The sequence below is a fragment of the Oncorhynchus keta genome, chromosome 34, assembly GCF_023373465.1.
Source record: "Oncorhynchus keta strain PuntledgeMale-10-30-2019 chromosome 34, Oket_V2, whole genome shotgun sequence".
Lineage (NCBI taxonomy): Eukaryota > Metazoa > Chordata > Actinopteri > Salmoniformes > Salmonidae > Oncorhynchus > Oncorhynchus keta.
Genome location: NC_068454.1, coordinates 37,663,994 through 37,686,264, shown reverse-complemented (window position 1 = coordinate 37,686,264; position 22,271 = coordinate 37,663,994). Strand labels below are relative to the sequence as shown.

General features: G+C 42.6%; 1 protein-coding gene across 7 annotated transcripts in view; it reads left to right on the top strand.

Annotated features, from left to right (window-relative positions):
* The window catches only part of LOC118367065 (mitogen-activated protein kinase kinase kinase 20-like), a 54,350-nt gene that overhangs the window by 28,017 nt on the left and 4,062 nt on the right, over positions 1-22,271 (top strand). For 2 of the 7 annotated variants that reach the window (XM_035750061.2, XM_035750062.2), the window contains exons 6-16: positions 3,359-3,387; positions 3,514-3,651; positions 8,018-8,104; positions 8,495-8,569; positions 10,449-10,555; positions 14,697-14,832; positions 20,875-20,919; positions 21,033-21,063; positions 21,183-21,322; positions 21,467-21,529; positions 21,620-21,718. In XM_035750061.2, the coding sequence (XP_035605954.1) occupies positions 3,359-3,387; positions 3,514-3,651; positions 8,018-8,104; positions 8,495-8,569; positions 10,449-10,555; positions 14,697-14,832; positions 20,875-20,919; positions 21,033-21,063; positions 21,183-21,322; positions 21,467-21,529; positions 21,620-21,718 (950 nt within the window). Of the gene's footprint in view, positions 1-3,358; positions 3,388-3,513; positions 3,652-8,017; positions 8,105-8,494; positions 8,570-10,448; positions 10,556-13,886; positions 14,221-14,696; positions 14,833-15,892; positions 16,432-20,874; positions 20,920-21,032; positions 21,064-21,182; positions 21,323-21,466; positions 21,530-21,619; positions 21,719-22,271 lie in introns of those variants that run through there. The other 5 variants (XM_035750063.2, XM_035750064.2, XM_052493795.1 and 2 more) reach the window with 5 other exon arrangements.

The following is a 22,271-nucleotide window of genomic DNA, read 5'->3' as shown; positions in this document are numbered from 1 at the left end:
TGTTTTCCGCGACGCGGATCCTGTGTTCTGCCTTACAAACAGGACAACGGAATGGATCGCATGCAGCGACCCAAGGAAACGACTCCGAAAAAGAGGGAAACGTAGCGGTCTTCTGGTCAGACTCCGAAAAAGGGCACATCGCGCACCACTTCCCAGCATTCTTCTTGCCAATGTCCAGTGTCTCGACAACAAGGTTGACGAAATCCGAGCAAGGGTGGCATTCCAGAGGGACATCAGAGACTGCAACGTTCTCTGCTTCACGGAAACGTGGCTTACTGGGAAGACGCTATCCAGGGCGGTGCAGCCAACGGGTTTCTCCACGCATCGCGCCGACAGAAACAAACATCTTTCTGGTAAGAAGAGTGGCGGGGGCGTATGCCTCATGACTAACGGGACATGGTGTGATGAAGGAAACATACAGGAACTCAAATCCTTCTGTTCACCTGATTTAGAATTCCTCACAATCAAATGTAGACCGCATTATCTTCCAAGAGAATTCTCTTCGATTATAATCACAGCGGTATATATCCCCCCCCAAGCAGACACATCGATGGCTCTGAACAAACTTTATTTAACTCTTTGCAAACTGGAAACCATTTATCCGGAGGCTGCATTCATTGTAGCTGGGGATTTTAACAAAGCTAATCTGAAAACAAGACTCCCTAAATTTTATCAGCATATCGATTGCGCAACCAGGGGTGGTAAAACCTTGGATCATTGTTACTCTAACTTCCGCGACGCATATAAGGCCCTGCCCCGCCCCCCTTTCGGGAAAGCTGACCACGACTCCATTTTGCTGATCCCTGCCTACAGGCAGAAGCTAAAACAAGTGGCTCCCACGCTGAGGTCTGTCCAACGCTGGTCAGACCAAGCTGACTCCACACTCCAAGACTGCTTCCATCACGTGGACTGGGACATGTTTCGTATTGCGTCAGATGGAAATATTGACGAATACGCTGATTCGGTGTGCGAGTTCATTAGAACGTGCATCGAAAATGTCGTTCCCATACCAACGATAACATTCCCAAACCAGAAACCGTGGATTGATGGCAGCATTCGCGTGAAACTGAAAGCGCGAACCACTGCTTTTAATCAGGGCAAGGTGTCTGGTAACATGTCCGAATATAAACAATGCAGCTATTCCCTCCACAAGGCTATTAAACAAGCTAAGCGTCAGTACAGAGACAAAGTGGAATCTCAATTCAATGGCTCAGACACAAGAGGCATGTGGCAGGGTCTACAGTCAATCACGGACTACAAGAAGAAACCCAGCCCAGTCACGGACCAGGATGTCTTGCTCCCAGGCCAGACTAAATAACTTTTTTGCCCGCTTTGAGGACAATACAGTGCCACTGACACGGCCTGCAACGAAAACATGCGGTCTCTCCTTCACTGCAGCCGAGGTGAGTAAGACATTTAAACGTGTTAACCCTCGCAAGGCTGCAGGCCCAGACGGCATCCCCAGCCGCGCCCTCAGAGCATGCGCAGACCAGCTGGCCGGTGTGTTTACGGACATATTCAATCAATCCCTGTACCAGTCTGCTGTTCCCACATGCTTCAAGAGGGCCACCATTGTTCCTGTTCCCAAGAAAGCTAAGGTAACTGAGCTAAATGACTACCGCCCCGTAGCACTCACTTCCGTCATCATGAAGTGCTTTGAGAGACTAGTCAAGGACCATATCACCTCCACCCTACCTAACACCCTAGACCCACTCCAATTTGCTTACCGCCCAAATAGGTCCACAGACGATGCAATCTCAACCACACTGCACACTGCCCTAACCCACCTGGACAAGAGGAATACCTATGTGAGAATGCTGTTCATCGACTACAGCTCGGCATTCAACACCATAGTACCCTCCAAGCTCGTCATCAAGCTCGAGACCCTGGGTCTCGACCCCGCCCTGTGCAACTGGGTACTGGACTTCCTGACGGGCCGCCCCCAGGTGGTGAGGGTAGGCAACAACATCTCCTCCCCGCTGATCCTCAACACGGGGGCCCCACAAGGGTGCGTTCTGAGCCCTCTCCTGTACTCCCTGTTCACCCACGACTGCGTGGCCACGCACGCCTCCAACTCAATCATCAAGTTTGCGGACGACACAACAGTGGTAGGCTTGATTACCAACAACGACGAGACGGCCTACAGGGAGGAGGTGAGGGCCCTCGGAGTGTGGTGTCAGGAAAATAACCTCACACTCAACGTCAACAAAACTAAGGAGATGATTGTGGACTTCAGGAAACAGCAGAGGGAACACCCCCCTATCCACATCGATGGAACAGTAGTGGAGAGTGTAGCTAGTTTTAAGTTCCTCGGCATACACATCACAGACAAACTGAATTGGTCCACTCACACTGACAGCGTCGTGAAGAAGGCGCAGCAGCGCCTCTTCAACCTCAGGAGGCTGAAGAAATTCGGCTTGTCACCAAAAGCACTCACAAACTTCTACAGATGCACAATCGAGAGCATCCTGGCGGGCTGTATCACCGCCTGGTACGGCAACTGCTCCGCCCTCAACCGTAAGGCTCTCCAGAGGGTAGTGAGGACTGCACAACGCATCACCGGGGGCAAACTACCTGCCCTCCAGGACACCTACACCACCCGATGTTACAGGAAGGCCATAAAGATCATCAAGGACATCAACCACCCGAACCACTGCCTGTTCACCCCGCTATCATCCAGAAGGCGAGGTCAGTACAGGTGCATCAAAGCTGGGACCGAGACTGAAAAACAGCTTCTATCTCAAGGCCATCAGACTGTTAAACAGCCACCACTAACATTGAGTGGCTGCTGCCAACACACTGTCATTGACACTGACCCAACTTCAGCCACTTTAATAATGGGAATTGATGGGAAATGATGTAAATATATCACTAGCCACTTTAAACAATGCTACCTTATATAATGTTACTTACCCTACATTATTCATCTCATATGCATACGTATATACTGTACTCTACATCATCGACTGCATCCTTATGTAATACATGTATCACTAGCCACTTTAACTATGCCACTTTGTTTACTTTGTCTACACACTCATCTCATATGTATATACTGTACTCGATACCATCTACTGTATGCTGCTCTGTACCATCACTCATTCATATATCCTTATGTACATATTCCTTATTCCCTTACACTGTGTATAAGACAGTAGTTTTGGAATTGTTAGATTACTTGTTGGTTATCACTGCATTGTCGGGACTAGAAGCACAAGCATTTCGCTACACTCGCATTAACATCTGCTAACCATGTGTATGTGACAAATAAAATTTGATTTGATTTACATAAGCTGAATTAGAAGAAACCTGAATATACATATTTTTCCTGACTTGACAGACATGTTTTCTATTGCAGTGGTTGTGACGGCAGACAGAGTTCTTAAGGTACATTTGTTTGCACATTCCTGAATACATGGGCTCATACGTTTGCATACTGGTTTTACCCAAAATCTTTTTCTCACAACTCTTGCTAAAACCCGGACCTTCACCAGTACCTGTTTCCCTGTGTAGATCTGTGATTTTGGGGCGTCCCGGTTCCACTCCCACACCACACACATGTCCCTGGTAGGCACGTTCCCCTGGATGGCCCCGGAGGTCATCCAGAGCCTGCCCGTGTCTGAGACCTGTGACACCTATTCCTACGGCGTGGTGAGTGACCAACACATAGGACACACACTGACCACAGATCAGCTGTTCATACTCAATCCAATAGTTACTGAGACTGGGCTATTTTTCTCCAGCTGATTCTGCAAGACAATCTGCTTGTGATGTTCATATGTATCGGCTCATACATAGACTTTTATTTAGTACAGAAACCATCAGAGAGAGACGTGTTTGACTTGGGACTGAATCAGCTTGGTAAGGAAGTTGCTTAGTTTGTAGAGGAAGCCAAAGAACAAGTATGGTTAAGAAAAAGCTCTAATGTCACTGTTGCAACTGCATGGCTGAGAGAGTAGACTGTCAATCAACCAGTACCTAGCACTTGAAAGAACAGACTTTTCAGAGATGACATTTTCATGCCTTCATTACTGCCACTGGGAAAGTAGTCGGGAGCGGCATTATTGACCTTTTGTAGAAGTGCTAGCAGCAGTTCCATACGTTTTCTTCCTAATTTCTATCATCCCTGAGTAGAGTGTGTGTGTGTGTGTGTGTGTGTGTGTGTGTGTGTGTGTGTGTGTGGTGCTGGCTGGCTGGCTGGCTGGCTGCATCTGCTCGCTACATTCCTGCATGGAGAAGGTGTGAGGTGTAGAGTGACAGAGCATATAGGGGACGCTCTGAGTCACCCAGCCAGTCAAGGGCCTGACTCCTGAGAGACATAGATAGTCAGTGAACAAAGAGCAGGGCCTGAGGTCAGGTCAGCCAGTGTCTGGGTCAACCCACTGTTCTCTCTCAATCCACCTGGCTTTCACTTAAACTGGGGTGTATTTACCACACACAATGTCATTTACTGTATTGTTATAAATGTGTAGTGACTTGTATGATTTGCCAATTTGCCCTTCATTCAAGTTTTTTTTTTACTCTCCAAATATGGTAACTAATGTATAACTAAAGTCTTAGTCTGTGTTGTATCTCAGTTCAGTGGAAGACTCTGACCAGACCATGCATTCTGTGGTGTAGATGGGTCTTTCTATAAATAATGGGGCCGGTGTGTGACATTGGATAAACATTTCAGAATGGTTTGAACAAAACTAAAAAGGACTTTCGTGCATTCCACATGTGCACTTGGAGGAATACAAGTGAATATATGCAAATTGGCCCATATCTCCACCTATAGTATTCAACAAAATAGGCCTAGGATTATACATCCTTTAAGCAGGGTTCATACAGACATTGGCAAGTCAAATTCAAAGACTTTCAGGGACTTTTTCAAGCACTTAATTGTAATTTTCAATGACCGCAATTGTACAATTGTTATACAATTGTTATCCAATTGTACATTTTAAATAATTGTACATACAGGGCCTGATATAGAACCCCGCTCCCCCCAAAAAGTGTCAATAAAGTAGGCCATTACCACTTTAAGAATAATGTATTTTTTAGGCCTTGCCAATCAATACATTAGTATTTCAATTATTACTACATTCTAAAATACAGTATGTGAGAATAATGTGGACATTGCCCGATTAAATCGATTGGATGCATGGGGATTTTTCTGTATCCTATGTGGTCGATGCAGGCACACATGAATAGAGGTAGCATTAATCTCACCATTTGAATCTCACCATCGCTGTTTTTATAATGAGAAAGTGACCAAAAACCAGGTTCCTTTTTTAATGGAAGGATCTGTATGGAAAGCCAAGTTGAAGCCAACATTAGATGTCGTCCTCATAATAACCGCACGTGGTTTTACCGCAACAGCGTGGTGCAACACCCTTCATTTGAAGCTGCGGAAAAATAAAGTGGCCACATCTCTCACAAAAACTGATTTTTTTTTTTATCACAGATAATTAATTATAAGGGAGCAGGACAATTTATAAATTGCCTACAATAATTAGAATAAGTTTTCAAGCATCAAATTGAGAAAATGTCTGATTTTCAAGGTAGGCCTATTCCAGGAGCCTACTTGAATTTCTGAGCTCCAAATCCAAATTCAAGTAGGCTCCTCCATGCTCCTTGTATTGTTTAAAAATGCAGGTCTAACATGGAAAACAAAATGTATTTATCATGTTATTTCATTACCAGATGATATTGGACAGGCTGTGTACGGTAATTTGTCATTATATCCAGAATAATGAATAGAAATAGCTTTGGGTGTTGTGTAGTATTGACTATTGCGCAACTGCATACAGTAAACTGTCCAATCCGAGGCACAAAAACATATGAAAACATGAACTCGTTACCGTGATGCTTTTTATCTCTGTTAAAAAATTGAATGAGATCCTGCTATAAATAAAGCAGACAACAATAGATGATCAACATCAATTCGCTAAGGATCTTAGATCCAATGTGGATCCCGGCACAACTGTCTTCACTGGCGTAAGGAGTGAGACACCAAAATATTCTGGACATTCCTCGCAAACACAATTTTTTTTCCAGCACTTGGGCTGTTGTCTCATCACAACAGCTGTTCACTACTTGACTGTCATTCAGAAAATTCCTTTCTGGGTCAGATGATGATGATGTGAAAATATTAAGGCACAACTAATCAGCTGGACACCAAATCAAATCCAACCAGTAGTATGTATAATTATTGAAGAACCACGTTAATGACAGTACAGATTTTTAGGTTTTAAGTATTGAGGTGAGGTGACTCTTTCGGTTAGAAGCATTCAATTTTCCAATGCATTTGGATATGTCTGCCGATGAAATCTGTTTTCACCCCATAACATAAGGAGATGTTATGTACTTACACTGTTTTTCTGAGATTGTCTGAGAGTTAGATCCAGGATTCTACAGAGTTCAAGTTCAATGTCTATTTTAACTGATTAATGATTTATATATGATATAACGACAATTCACACTGCCATAAATGCAAGGACAGAAAAGTTATGTTTTATGTCGCAGGATTTTGAACACATTTGTCAAGACACCAACCATAATAAAGCATAAAACATTTCAATGAACTCTTGAATTTGATTGAAAATAGCTATGATCCCTCAGAGGACCATCCTCAGTGAATTTCATAAAAATATAAATAGTGAAACATTACTAAAGTTATCCTTTTTAGTTAGAACTATACAAAATATGTTTACATGTCACCAAATAATGAATTAAAACTCACTGTTTTGCAATGAAGGTCTACAATAGCCTTAACAGCACTCTGTAGGGTAGCACCATGGTGTAGCCGGAAGACAGATAGTTTCCGTCCTCCTCTGGGTATATTGACTTAAATACAAAAACCTAGGAGGTTCATGGTTCTCACCTCCTTCCATAGACTTACACAGTAATTATGTCAAATTCCAGATGACGGTCTTCAACCTATCAGAATACTTTCAGCATGAACTGAGATGTTGTCCACCCAATCAAAGGATCAGAGAATAAATCTAGTACTGAGATCATAAGCTACAGCTAGCTAGCACTTCAGTGCATAAAATGTGGTCAGTAGTTTACTCAAGAGAGAGAGAGAATAGTTGAACATTTTTGAACAAATTAACTTCTTCAAAAATGATAGAGAAGCAGGAGAGAGAGGTTTCCTTGTATTTTTTTCACTTTCCCTTAGTGAATGCAGCTAGCTAGTTTAGCCTACTCAAACACTCGGAGAGGGATGCTACATTATGTTAGCTAGCTGGCTTTGGCTATCCAACACTGGAATTCTTCTAAGTCAAGGTAAGCTAAACTGCTTGCTGACTGTACACTGTACTGCATGATTGTAGAAAGTTTACTAATGCGTTAGTTCTATTAGCTATTTTGACTATAGCGTTAGCTAACATGGTGACAATGGTGTAGGCTGTGTGTCGAGGTTAGCGGTTATGATATGAAGGTTTGGTTTGGAAAGTTTTTTTGCCTGGTCACAGACAGCTGATGTGTTGTGCACTGAAGTCCACAAGCGAAGGGAAAAGTTGAGAGGAGAGCGCATACTGTATATACGAGAAGGAATTATAGATCAGCTACATGCAGGCAAGAGTGTGCAAGGTGGTCTTGAATGTGTTACTGTCTGTGACCTTGATTACTCAAATTTATCTCAAACTGTGCACCTACAAAAATGTATTTCATAAGCTAGGTTGTGGCAACCTCATGATGGGTATAGGGAACATTTGAGTATCATGAAGTAGCCTGAACCTATCGATGGTACATTGAGCTGAGTGAATGGAATATGAATGACTGCCATTCAATATGCTGTAATAGAAATAAGGCCATGCTCATAAAAAAAAAAGAATCGTCCTCCCTCATCTTAAACGGCACCGACCGCCACTGATCTTAATGTAATGACATGAAGAAAATTGGCAGATTATTATCAATGGCTTATCATCAGCTGTAATAAGTTATCCAGTGTAGGAAATCCTCACTGGTACCCTAGTTTATAGATGCATTTGCTCGTTGACTGACCATGACCCCTCTCGTTTCCCTGTGTCAGGTTCTGTGGGAGATGCTCACCCGGGAGATTCCCTTTAAAGGCTTGGAGGGTTTACAAGTCGCCTGGCTGGTGGTGGAGAAGAGTGAGGTACAGCTGCACTTCCTTTTTCCTCATTATGCAGTCTTCTAGGAACAGATTGACTGTAGATGTACTGTAGCTTCCTCAATCTATGCTAATAGATTTTGTGAAGAGACAGATTCCTGACAGTTTTTCTTAATGAGCCAGTGTATCTTTACAGGAATCATTTCAGTCATCACACACCAGTATAACTAGTTGGGGGATCGTCATATGGGCCAAAGCCAATTGATCCCACTCATGCAATATCCGCATTCTCAGAACCAGGTCTCCAGTCACATAAGTCATCCGTATATTTGACCTGCCTCCTGACATGCTCTAAATTCACATTCTGACCTCAGAACTGAAAGCTGAGACGACTGCAATCCTTTTAGTGATTGTGTCTGTGTCTGTCTGTTCCAGAGGTTAACCATTCCCAGTAGCTGCCCAGACAGTTTCGCTGAGCTGATGAGGAAGTGCTGGGTGACTGATCCCAAGGTACGACGTCCTCACACATACCCACATTGTCACGCACACTGAGATCCTATTGAATTATATGTAATTCTATGCTATCGCACACATACAGTTGAAGTTGGAAATTTACATACACCTTAGCCAAATACATCTCAACTCAGTTTTTCACAATTCCTGACATGTAATCCTAGTAAAAATTCCTTGTCTTAGGTCAGTTAGGATCACCACTTTATTTTAAGAATGTGAAAAGTCAGAATAATAGTAGAGAGAATAATTTATTTTAGCTTTTATTTCTTTTATTACATTCCCAGTGGGTCAGAAGTTTACATACACTCAATTAGTATTCGGTAGCATTGCCTTTAAATTGTTTAACTTGGGTCAAACATTTTGGGTAGCCTTCCACAAGCTTCCCACAATAAGTATGGTGCATTTTGGCCCATTCCTCCCAACATAGCTGATGTAACTGAGTCAGGTTTGTAGGCCACCTTGCTCGCACAAGCTTTTTCAGTTCTGCCCACACATTTTCTGTAGGATTGAGGTCAGGGCTTTGTGATGGCCACTCTAATACCTTGGACTTTGCTGTCCTTAAGCCATTTTGCCACAACTTTGGAAGTATGCTTGGGGTCATTGTCCATTTGGAAGACTCATTTGCAAGAGCCATTTGCGACCAAGCTTCAACTTCCTGACTGATGTCTTGAAATGTTGCTTCAATATATCCACATCATTTTGCCATCTATTTTGTGAAGTGCACCAGTCCCATCTGCAGCAAAGCACCCCTACAACATGATGCTGCCACCCCCATGCCACACGGTTGGGATGGTGTTCTTCAGCTTGCAAGCCTCTCCCCTTTTCCTCCAAACATAGCGATGGTCATTATGGCCAAAAAGTTATATTTTTGTTTCATCAGACCAGAGGACAATTCTCCAAAAAGTACGATCTTTGTCCCTATGTGCAGTTGCAAACCGTAATCTGGATTTTTTTATGGCGGTTTTGGAGCAATGACTTCTTTCTTGCTGAGTTGCCTTTTAGGTTATGTCAATATGGGACTCGTTTTACATTGGATATAGATACTTTTGTACCTGTTTCCTCCAGCATTTTCACAGGGTCCTTTTTCTGTTGTTCTGGGATAGATTTGAACTTTTCGCACCAAAGTATGTTCATCTCTAGGAGACAGAACGCGTCTCCTTCCTGAGCGGTATGACGGCTGCGTGGTCCCATGGTGTTTATACTTGCGTGCTGTTGTTTGTACAGATGAACGTGGTACCTGAAGGCGTTTGGAAATTGCTCCCAAGGATGAACCAGACTTGTGGAGGTCTACAAATGTTTTTCTGAGGTCTTGGCTGATTTGTTTTGATTTTCCCATGATGTCAAGCAAATAGGCACTGAGTTTTAAGGTAGGCCTTGAAATACATCCACAGGTACACTTCCAATTGACTCAAATTATGTCAATTAGCCTATCAGAAGCTTCTAAAGCCATGACATCATTTTCTAGAATTTTCCAAGCCGTTTAAAGGCACAGTCAACATAGAGTTTGTAAACTTCTGACCCAATGGAATTGTGATACAGTGAATTATAAGTGAAATAATCCGTCTGTAAACAATTGTTGGAAAAAGTAGATGTCCTAACCGACTTGCCAAAACTATAATTTGTTAACCAGAAATTTGTGGAGTGGTTGAAAAACGAGTTTTAATGACTCCAACCTAAGTGTATGTAAACTTCCGACTTCAACTGTGCATACTCCCACATAGCCACTGTGCACAGTAGACTCAGCACACAATGGATAATACTAAAGAGTAATGTTATGTTACATACAGTTACAAGGCCAGTCCAATAGTCTTGAGTAGATAGATATACTACATGACTGCTTATGAATATCAAACTGTTTTGTTTCGTTTCCACCTAGGAAAGACCCATGTTCAAACGTATCCTTACAACCTTGGAGACCATGTCCAATGACAGCAAGCTTCCAGAGCAGTGCAACTCCTTCCTACACAACAAGGCAGAATGGAGGTACTGAGATCATACTGTACGACTGCAATCCTCTCCATCTCTTCTAGACCAACACCGCTATATTCTAAGGATACGCCAGAACTGTTTCAAATCAATAGGCCCATCTATGCGCAAGTGCTGCTTTTGTGGGCCACTAAATGTCTGAAGGGATTTTTGGGAGTGTGCATACAGATCTTTTATAATTGCACTGATAACATAAAGGCATCAAATATCTAAAGAATCCCCCATCTGGATCTCCTTCCTCTCTATACCCATAAGGTCTAAAAAATAATCAACATCTTTTTCAAGTCCAAGTGTTTAATTGGCCTGCATGAGCAGCTGGAGGATTAGTGATGTTCAGCACAGCCTGGGTGTCAGCTGCTACTGATTTCTCTCTCTCTCTCTCTGGGCTTTTCTACGCTCACAACTCTTCATAGAGATGTGTCCAAGCAGGTGAGCAGCTCGGCAGTGAGAGTCGATCAAGAACATGTGCGTTAGAGTGAGGGAAATGTTGCACACCAAGTACAGTCGTAGTAGCTAGCTAGTAAGAAACGGGAGAAGAGTGGAGTGGTGTGGCCTGAGCTCCTCTTGCATCAGAGGCAAACAGGTTGCAGGAGCGATGTGTTATAGTTTCTCAGGGTGGCAGGCAGTTAGAGCGTTGGGCCAGAACCGAAAGGTCACTTGTTCGAATCCCAGAACCGAGAAGATTTTTAAAAATCTGGCGACGTGCCCTTGAGCAAGGCACTTAACCCTAATTGCCCTAGTGTCGCCATTGGTATTGGCTGACCCTCGCCGCGACCCCACTCTTCCAATTCACATGTCTACAATACAAACTTGTACATATATAAGCACCCAACAAATTATTATAATAAGTAAGTGTCCCACTGATGAAGGCTCAATGGTATTGTCAATTCTGGCATTTGAAAAAGTAAAACTAGGAGTAGGTGTCCTGTATTTGCATCTCAGGAGGTTGGTGGCACCTTAATTGGGGAGAATGGGCTCGTGGTAATGACTGGAGCGGAATCAGTGGAATGGTATCAAATACATCAGACACATAGTTTCCAGGTGTTTGATGCCATTCCATTTGCTCTGTTCTGGCCATTATTAGGAGCCGTTCTCCCCTCGGTAGCCTCCGCTGACAAATGGCTCCTGGTGTTGGCTATATTAAATCTGGCCTCATGCTATGTTTCTTCTCTTTTATCAGACTGTTAGTCCAGTGAACAGTGGCTGGCTGTCTCATTAGCTATCAATGCACTCATTTGTGTAATAGTGTCAGTTAGAAGCTGCTCACTGCTCTGTAACGATGGCTCAGAGGGCTCTTGTTGCAGTCTATATTAAGGCAGTTTGCACATGGTCCAGTAGAGCATGAAGGGACTCCTCTTTTCGCTGTTTCTCTGGCACCTGTCTAGATCAGGGAGGAGGAGCAGAGAGGGGGAGTTAGTTGGGGAGGAAAAGAAAGGGGGTAGTTAGAGTGCTGGGGGAGGAAATGTGAGAGGTATTAGAAAACCTGTAAATGAGCAGGATAGGACTAGAAATACAGAGAGTGTTTGTCAGGAAAGCGACAAGCAAGCGAATCAATTATGAGGGAAATTTCAAGTATTAGTGAAAAGTCTTTGAGGGGATGGGAGGGAGTGTGGGAGGATGCAGGAACAGGGCAGGAGTTCCTGTCTGTGTCACGTGCCTGTTTATAAATAGTTACTTTGGGAGCCGGTTGTCTTGGCCTCTGACTCAACATGGCTACCCATGGTGCACCACACAGCCCCACCTGCTGGGCAAAGCAGACCCGACCACTCAGTGTGTGAACCGCATTAGCAAACACACTGGAAGGTAAATGTTCTTCTACTGTCTGTGGCCTTAGAGCTGTCACTAAAAGGGCAGAATCCAAACTTGAGAAACACATGCATAACTTTGAACTCTTGTGTATATTGCATGGATGTCAGGGAGAGATATGTGTTGGAATCTGAGTTAAGCACAAGTACCTCAAATCAACAGTTTAACACCAGTATTATAAGTGTTGAGGTGGATGATGTTGGTTACTAAACACATCAGGGGTATCATACCTTAGCTCAAGACTAAAAATATAAAGTAGGCAAAAAAGTAGACTTAAATCCCAATGGCTGTTTAGCGTATTGGGTGGCTGGTGTGAGTTTGCTTTGCCTGTCAGACGTTTAGGCAGTGCGCTGATTGTTTTGAATTTAATGTTGGCATTTGAACTCGTACTTTTAAACCTTGCTGTAATCTTATAACCAGGGATTATTTTGAATTGGGAATTGGGAGTTGAGGGAGCCCTCCTTTTTGGTGATCATCCGCAACCAAAACCTATACTGAACAAAAATATAAATGCAACAATTTCAAAGATTTTACTGAGTTACAGTTCATATAAGGAAATCAGTCAATTTAAATAAATTCGTTAGGCCCTAATCTATGGATGACTAGAAATACAGATATGCATCTGTTTAGGGGAGACATATGTGGCATTGTGTTGTGTGACAAAACTGCACATTTTAGAGTGGCCTTTTATTGTCCCCAGCACAAGATGCACCTGTGTAATGATCATGCTGTTTAATAAGCTTCTTGAAATGCCACACCTGTCGGGTGGATGGATTGTCTTGGCAAAGGAGAAATAATCACTAGCATGGATGTAAACAAATTTCTGCATATAATTTTATAGAAATAAGCTTTATGCAACATTTCTGGGATCCTTTATTTCAGCTCATGAAACATGGGACCAACACTTTACATGTTGCGTTTTATATTTTTGTTCAGTGTTTATTATTGATATTAAAATATAGGTTGTGATAGCTCTAGGCCTAATTGATATTTTCATTAATTTGCCCAGTAGGCTAGTGCAATTTTGGTTTCATGTATGAAAATACATGAATGTATGAAAATAGACACAATTGAACAACTTGCTATTTAGAGCATCTACCCATAATACATGTCCTGTTTATGCCAAATGTGCATTTTCATGAAGTGACAGAATGCTAATATTCAGATAATGCAAATCATGAATGACTTCTTAGGCCTACATCATCTTCAGCCTTCATTCATAATCCCTACCTGTCTCTGATATAATGCATTCCCACCTCTCAGTCTAGTTTGTCCACCTTCCTGAATTAAAATGAGATATTCTAACAGATCAATCATGCTTGCAAAACGTCACTAAATATTGCTAAGTTATGCTTTTACTGCTAGAGGTCCTGCACGTCTTATAGAATATTAGCTCAAAAATGTTGTGGAGCTCCTAAACAGTACCGGCACCTAATTTCAGTCCACGTCAAGTACTGGCTATAGTGTAGCTGTATGGCTGGTTTTTGTTGTTGACATAATGAGCAGTCAGATATCGCAACTGCTTAGTAGGCAACACAATGAAAATGGCCCGGGGAAACTTTTTCGCGGACCGCCCCCTCTTTGGCTGTATTAATATTTCGGAGCCGCCTTGTTGACACAAAACGTTTCAATATTCTCTTAGCAGCCTTGTTGATACAATGCTTTCCCTTCCCTGGCGAATAATGCAGACAGGCAAATGCAAAAACTAGCTTGGGCGCCCACATTACGGGGCAATCAGAAGAACATTTGACTACACGAAACGCATAGTTTTGACACTGACATGTAAAGGGGCTTTTGTCATTTTTTACATTCTTTGAACGAGTTTGTTTGTCTTCATGTGTCCTTGTCGATTGTAAGTAAGTCATTTGATGTAGACCTATGCCTTTTTATTTCAATGCGTGTGTAGGATTTATCTGGCATAGTTTGCTTCCGCGGTCAGCTGTTTTATGCACTAGTTACTTTCACATTGATGCCTGCATTTGAAGTCGGCCTGGTTGTGACTTGATAGAGTGTATTATGCATCTATTTCATGTTGCACTGTATGCGCCGTTCCACAAGTAAATTAGTGAATTAATGATGAGTGGGAGTTGAGTAGTGGTTGACATTGTACACGCCGTTCCACAGACCTTTTAACCTAATATTGCGGATAATAATTAATTGCTGGGGTCATTTTGTTTTTGCTGTTCTCCAAATAGCATTTGAGAGTTTTTAAATCTCTGTAGAAATGCAGCAAATGAGCTTCAACTTCGCACACCCCACCTCACTTTGCCATACCCTCAGTTTAACTAAACTGACGCCACTGAAACGCATCCCTATGTTGTCTGTGCTGTAGCTGTGAGATCGAGGCCACACTCGAGAGACTGAAGAAGTTGGAGAGGGATCTGAGCACCAAAGAGCAGGAACTGAAGGAGAGAGAACGTCGCCTGAAGATGTGGGAGCGCAAGCTCATCGAGCAGTCCAACACCCCGGTAAGTTCCTCAGGAGCCAATACCCATTGCACCCCACACCCTCAGCACAACCCCCACACACCGTCTTGTCCCTGAAAATGAACAGCACCCCAGCTTAGCACCACCTTCACTGTGTTGGTCCATGTGTCACGGCCTATGTTCTTGGTCACAAGAGGAAGCAAATAATTCAGTTTACTTCAGATTTCAGCCTGGAATGAAGGGGAATGGAATGGAGGGAAAATATAAAAATAAGGCTCTGGCTAGGCTCACTGAGTCTCACCGATGGGCTGTTGTGTTGAGTAGAGGTATTAGCTCATGGTGCTACTCTGTGTGGGACTATGTCACTGAGCCCCCATTGGCCATCAGTGATAATTAGAGGTCAGTGTGATTGTAATGTTCGTAAAGCCAATGTTGTCACGCTTCGCTGCTTGTGTGTATTTGCCTATACTACCCTTTTCTATGTGAAGCTTTCAAAGGGACACCCCACTCGGCCTTGGCCTCCTGTTTCTGTTATTGCTTTGGCATGCAACACATTTAACCTAAATATTACCTTTCTAGTTGGATGTGTTGGTTGGATTTGTTTACCGCACTTCCACATTGTAGCACTAATACTTTGTTTTATCCATTGTATAATTGCATTCTACAGCCATGCATTGGGAATGTCTTACAGTGCTTTGCCTTGGCATCAATTTGACATTAGTTTAAATTGATACATGCACTGATGTATTGGGTAAGAATCAGTACTGTCATCCTGAGAGATGTTACCGTGTTAGCTATCTCTTTGTTTTCTCCCTTTCTCCTAACTTAATCTGTCCTGTAGACTCCAATTGTTTCAGTCCAACCTTCTCTGATAATCCAATTTACTATATCTCTCAACTCTACTCTTCTAGTGTTTGACAGTCACCTTTTTATAATGGGTATAAAAACAAAACACATTTAATCATTCGTCTTGGTGTACAGTGTGTGGTCAAAGACTGATTTCCTTCCCTCCTTTCCCGTCCTCTTTTCCTCCCTCTTCTTCCCTTCCTTTCCTCTCTCCCCCATCTTTCTCTCCCTGCTGTTCCTACCCGTGGCGGCTCAGATTAGCACTGAGTCGTTCTATGAGTCTAAGACGGAGGAGTCGAACAGTTCGGAGATGACGTGTCAGATCACATCCTCCAGTAACGGGGAGGTGGAGGGGATGAGTCTGCAGGCCATGATGAAGGGCTTTGGGGACATGTTTGCCTTGGACATGGGGGGCCCCGTCCTGCACTCTGGCATGCAGGGCAACATGCAGGCCAAGCAGAACTCTTCCAAGTCCAGCAGTGTCAGAGAGGGCCGCAAAATCAACATGGCCTTGGGGATGTCAGACGACAGTGATTAGAGCAACCTGATTGGTAGCATCCGTAACATCTGTCCATCAATCACTTTGGCCTGTGTCTAAACTGTGGTCTTGCAGCAAGCTCCCATGCATATTCTTTTTCACATTACTGGTGTTATGGACACCATCTTCAAACATTAGATCATTCATTACTAAAAGCTTTTTATTCCTTGACTGTTTTTGTTGTTGTTGTTGTTGGAACAATCCATTTTTCACACATTCTTTTGAAAAACAATAAAGCATATCCAAAAGATACAATACTTGTTGTAGCACAGAGATGTTCTTCTCACCGTATGAACACAATGTATTAGAAACCTTCCTGCTACATGGCTCACATGGATGTCATTAATGCCTAATGTACTGGATGTATAGTGCCCTGCTGTAAAGAGTCATGTGAGCAACTTGCATTGAGGAGGCAAAGCTTTTATGACATTTTGCTGACATTAAGATTGGCCAATTTGTTCTGAGTGTGGTGGAGTGCAGTTGCACTGATTGAGTCTCTCACCAGGACGAGAATGTACATGTTGTGTCCCTCAGCTGACCCTGACTCGTGTCAGCAGGAGAGAGAGAAAAAGTTTCCCGATATCCATGTTAAACTTCAGACTTCCTGTGCTCTTTTTCTGTATATACAGTGTTTGGAATATTTGGATTTCAGGCCCGCATACCATGGCTTATTGGTGTAAAGGGCACTACAGGTGTTTGTGTCGTCTCGCTTCGTGTGCTGGTTGACAGCTGCATGTTATAGATGCATATAATCAGGATGTTTGTGAGGAGTACCATAGACCTTAGAGCTCAGTTGGTAGAGCATGGCGCTTGTAACGCCAGGGTAGTGGGTTCGATTCCCGGGACCACCCATACGTAGAATGTATGCACACATGACTGTAAGTCGCTTTGGATAAAAGCGTCTGCTAAATGGCATATATTATATTATTATATTATATTACTACAACACCTTGACAGGGGTAAGTTCTCATAGACAAAAGGCAACTATTAAGGACCTTTATTCCACTAACTCTGTTATTCAGTGGTAGGTTGGCCGTTCGTTCAATTATTTAGGAAGTAATAACAGTATCTCTTTGGAGAGATGATATGAAATACTCTTTAGATGGCTTCTCTAAGCTGATGATTATCTTTCAGCTAAACATGTATGCATCTGCACCAACAGTTTTGACCACAGACAAAAGTGTGTTTAACCATGCCCAAACTGAGCCTATTGAAGCTCACCTTAACAAGTGCCATCACCAAATGCCCTGTAAATTCAGCTATTTATGGTCATATGGGACCTCCTCTCTTCTAAACATATCCAATATGGAGGATATTTCTGTCTGACTCTGGCCCTACAGGTTCCACCTATTTCTACTTAGTTGATGTGTGTTTTTGTATTCTGTTGTGTAGTTCTTAAACCTAGTCACTCCGAAACACATCCATTGACATAGACAATAACCAACCGATACACCTCCTGATGTGAAAGTCAACCACTTTGTAAGGTATTTTCAGGACATCGAATACCCAGAGTTGCAATATGAACTATGCAAACTTCAGCACCTTGGATTAGTCCAATTCCTTGGATTATTCCGATAGTTATGGCACACCATTAAAGAGACACTATTAGACAGACTGCTGTTTGATATGAACATGTTTTTCTGCAACCTCTACTGTTCCTTGTTTTTCAATAAACATTTTCTCATTAAACTTCCTGCTTTGGTTCTTTACTCTCCCTGTTTTCTTACATTTCCTTCTTCTTCGATGAGGTTTAACGGCGATTGGCATCCAGTAAATGTTGCATTACCGCCACCAACTAGACTGTAGTATAACTCCCTTATACTTTGCTTGAAAGAGTCAAATACATTTAAAATACCCTACCATCTAACCCTACTCTCATTAAAACCCAACCACCCTACTCCACTATTGAAACATTTCTAGTTCTACCTCAGGCCAACAGCCTGAAAGGACGGTACACACTACCACTCAACAAACCCTTTAACCCGGCAACTCTTACTGAAGCATATATCATATTTTGGCCTATCCCTCTGTACTGATGCAGATCTACTACTCACACAAATCTTGTCAGGATCCCTCCCCCTTGACCCATCTTCCTCAACTTTCTTCACTACGTCAGCATACGACACCTTCTGCTCTACTGTAACCCTGATAACCTCAACCTGCCTCTCTTACACCGGACACTTCTGATCCCTAGCTCCATGGGCACCCCTACAATCAACACATACAGCTTCTTTCCCCAATGTTACACATTCCTTTGTCTCATGCCCTTCTGCACACTGCTCACACCAAGGGACCCTCCCTCCTACACACTGCTGCCACATGCCCGTAAGCTTGACACCTGTTACAACGTAACAACCTGTAACAAGCTTTTACGAGAACTAAAATATCCTAACCTCACTTTTTTGGGCAGACTCAACATAAACACTCACTCACCACCCACGCCACCTGGTCTGTGTCGCACCAAACGACAAGCATCACAAACACCGGGAGTCTTCCCCTTCAGTTGGTCAACCTTAACATTTACTGCTACCCCAGTAATCGCTCCTTTCAATGGCGCCCTTTTCTTGGGAGCAATTCAAGTCACATCTATTGTCCCAATTAGTTTGGCGCGAAGCCTCTGCTCCCTCTGACCAGCAGAAACACAAACAATTATCACAAGACCACTTTGGGTTACCTTCACCGATTCCACAGTACCAAACACCTTTTTCACACACGGAAACCACAAATGGATCAGACAAAAGGCAGGGGTCCACTTCCTCCAAAAATATCCCTCCTACAGTCACAGACTCGTCTTTATCCTGACCATCAGTGCAAGCCTCAGGCTCCGAGGACTTCACCACAACTGCCACCTCTGATAGGTCACACTCACTCACTTCCATTTCTCCTCCTGTCTTCAATCTGGCGTAGGTCTCACACTGCTTCCACTTTCTGCCATTCTTTCGACAAACCATCTCCCTTTTTCCCCCCCAAAGTGTTTACCTGACTCGAGCTCACCCTCTTGCTCCGTCTCTCTCTTTGACCTCCTCTGCCTCTCTTTTTCCCTCCATTCCTCCTCCGTATATGTATGTGTCTTGTTATGGTAATGTTGTACTTCTCCTAACATTCATCTCATTCTTGCCCTCTTAAGGGATGCCATTCTCCCACTATCATCCTCAATCTTTGTCTTCTCACATTTCCTCTTGGTTTTCCCAGGTTTTTTTTTGTTTTGTTGTTACCGTTAACTAACGACTAATTCAGAAACGTTACAATAACTTCACAACAAAGGTTTGTTAGCCACAAAATTCCAAATGTGGCCAAGACACTAAGAAACATTTTGTGCTGGGAGAAAATGAACTAAATGTGACTGGTGTTAGAAATATAACTTCAGATGTGGTCTGGAATAACTATGTTTTAACATGTAAGACCTGAAATCAGTCACATTACATTAATTGATTTGCATTAGACCCATGTTCACACTAGTCCTCAAGGTTTCAAATAAATATATAGTCAATGGTGGGACTTCTATCATTAGCTAACTGGGAACCACTCATACTTGGCGCAGAACATCAATTTGTATTGTATATGTTACACCTACTGACAATGACTGCTTAATTGCCCCTGCGGGGATTGACAAAGTCATGTTGAATTTGTGGTGTAGCCACTAGCCAACAGGTTTCCAATGCTTTTCCGCCTCTATAGTGTAATCAACTTGCTACAGTATACTCCCATTCCACATGGGGGCAGAGTTGTGTGAACTACTGAACTCCTCTTCCCTGCCAAAGGAATCACAAAGGCTGAGCAATTTCTACTGATATCCCCCATCCTTCCCCTCCTGTCATCAATTAAGATCTGTTTCAGTTTGTCAACAGTATGCTAAGGATTTTATTAAACGATTTGAAGTAATTTGTGACATACAATATGACTCCTGTAATCGCGATATTATGTCACTTTAATTAGGCAAAATCTGTTATGGAACTGTGGCAGTAGTGTAGGGGTGGTGTTTTTTTTATGTGATTACTTCCGAACCATACCACTGGAGTAGACGAAAAATGCAGCTGGGGGCGAGGGACTTCAGAAGGAGGCTGCAAGGAAGTGTATCGCGCTAATTCTAAAACGGCCCTCTTTGAATGCGATCTGTTGAGATTGCCATTCATCCCAGGCTCTGTCTGGGCTGTTATACGATTCCGTGGGAAGCAAATAGAGAATGCTCCGATTAGTAATTAATGTAGTCATCTTCCCCTCAATTCTCCCGGTGCATCGTTTCATCCACCACATAGCAGCCTCGTGATCATAATGATGACATTTGCATTTTGTCTGGCTACTTTCTGCCTGTTTATACTTAATGAACAGTAAACTATTTCTCTTTAAAATGCACCATGAAAGATGGGCATTGGACACATTTTAGTTTGATATAGACATTTAGGACCCAGTCGTCTTGATTGCAGAACACTAGCTGCAAAAACCATTGCTATAAGACATGGTAAACATGTCTTGGAATGAAGTACGCCTGTATGTAATGTATACTGTATGCAATGCACTGATGTTCATAATGATTTACTTGCACACATGAATGCAAAATCTGTGTCAGAGTCCAAACATAAAGAATAGGCAGCATTTCTTTCTTTTGAGCTGTGCACATTTGTACTACGTGACCATTAGAGCAGTATTCCCTAGTGCTAATTCAGTTTTGTCTTCTTCTTCTTCTTTCTTTTTTTACACAGCTCCTTCCCAACCTTCATATTCATTCCTGGACAGAGGAACATGTGGTCAGTATCAACACGTATCAATCGATTACTTATTTAGTTTACTTGACCATTAATAACCATTTATGCCTCCATTGACTATGAATAGTAATGCTTTTCCAATTCCATCCCCACAGTACTTTTGGATGCAGCAGATATTTGGGGCGGGTATGTTCAAAATCACCAGTCATATATATTTCTTATACTGTAGGTATGTTCAAATGAATGAACCCATCGTTTTGGCGTGTATGTGTTTTAATTTGCATTTGTTTCCCCCGTGTTCTCAGAAGAGGGGGCATATGGCATGCAGCTGTATGGTGACCTGTTTAAGGAAAACCACATCACTGGCAAGAGGCTGCTGCTGCTCACGGAAACAGACATGCGAGACCTGGGGGTCAGGTCCAAAGGTCACATCATGCACCTCAAGGTACCATATTACCTTTCACACTAGCATGAACTAGCCAGCCATTTCACAATGTGTCCATATGGTATAATTATTGAAATTGAGCAATATGCTCATACTAATTATTTTGAAGTTTGAAGTCTATGTATAACATGCTTTCTCCAACAGAGTGAAATTGAGAAGCTAACCAATGACTACATTGGGCTCTTCCACTTCCCTCCACTAATGAAGGTACTGTATGTCCTTTCTCTTTAATGTTATGAAATGGTTGGCATTGTTTACTGTTACAATATGTTCCGTCTGGAAATCTCTGTTCCACAGGATGCGTGGGCAGAGGAGGATGAGGAGGAGGAGAGGAGGAAGATTGTTCATCTGGAGCTGGTGTTTGGGTACCACTGGAAAGCAGGAAAAGGTCACTCGGTAGGCTTTCAATGGACACTGAAAATATTATATGACAAATAACCAAGATGTCTTGGGACTTTTTTGTTGTTGTTGATATTTTGTCCCTGCATTTTCAAATGTATCTGTAAAATAATTTAGTCTCAGTTCTGGTTTGGTTCAAATGCATATAGTCATAGCAAACTTGTTGTCAGATGAGATTGAAACTGGTATGTCAAGATGGAAATGCTCCTCTTCAAGATGCTGTTTCTCTAGGTAAAGATGCCCATATGTTCCCCATCAAACTCAAGCAAACACTGACCACTGTTTCACTGAGCTTGCTTTGCCTTCAAGACATATCCTTACAAGAGAAACCGATTTAATAAATATTTAATATAATCCCATCCACCCCCACTTGCTCATCGTCCTTTGTTAGGGTCTCAAACGTTGGAGAGAGGCTGCTTCTCCACTTGCTTTTTGAATTTCATAAAAAAAATAGCCCATTTAGCCAGAAGTCATTTTCTTTTTAAAAGGCAAATGTTATTTAATCTTTCAGCTGTTCATTGTCCCATCATAAATAGTCCCCTTTCAGTGA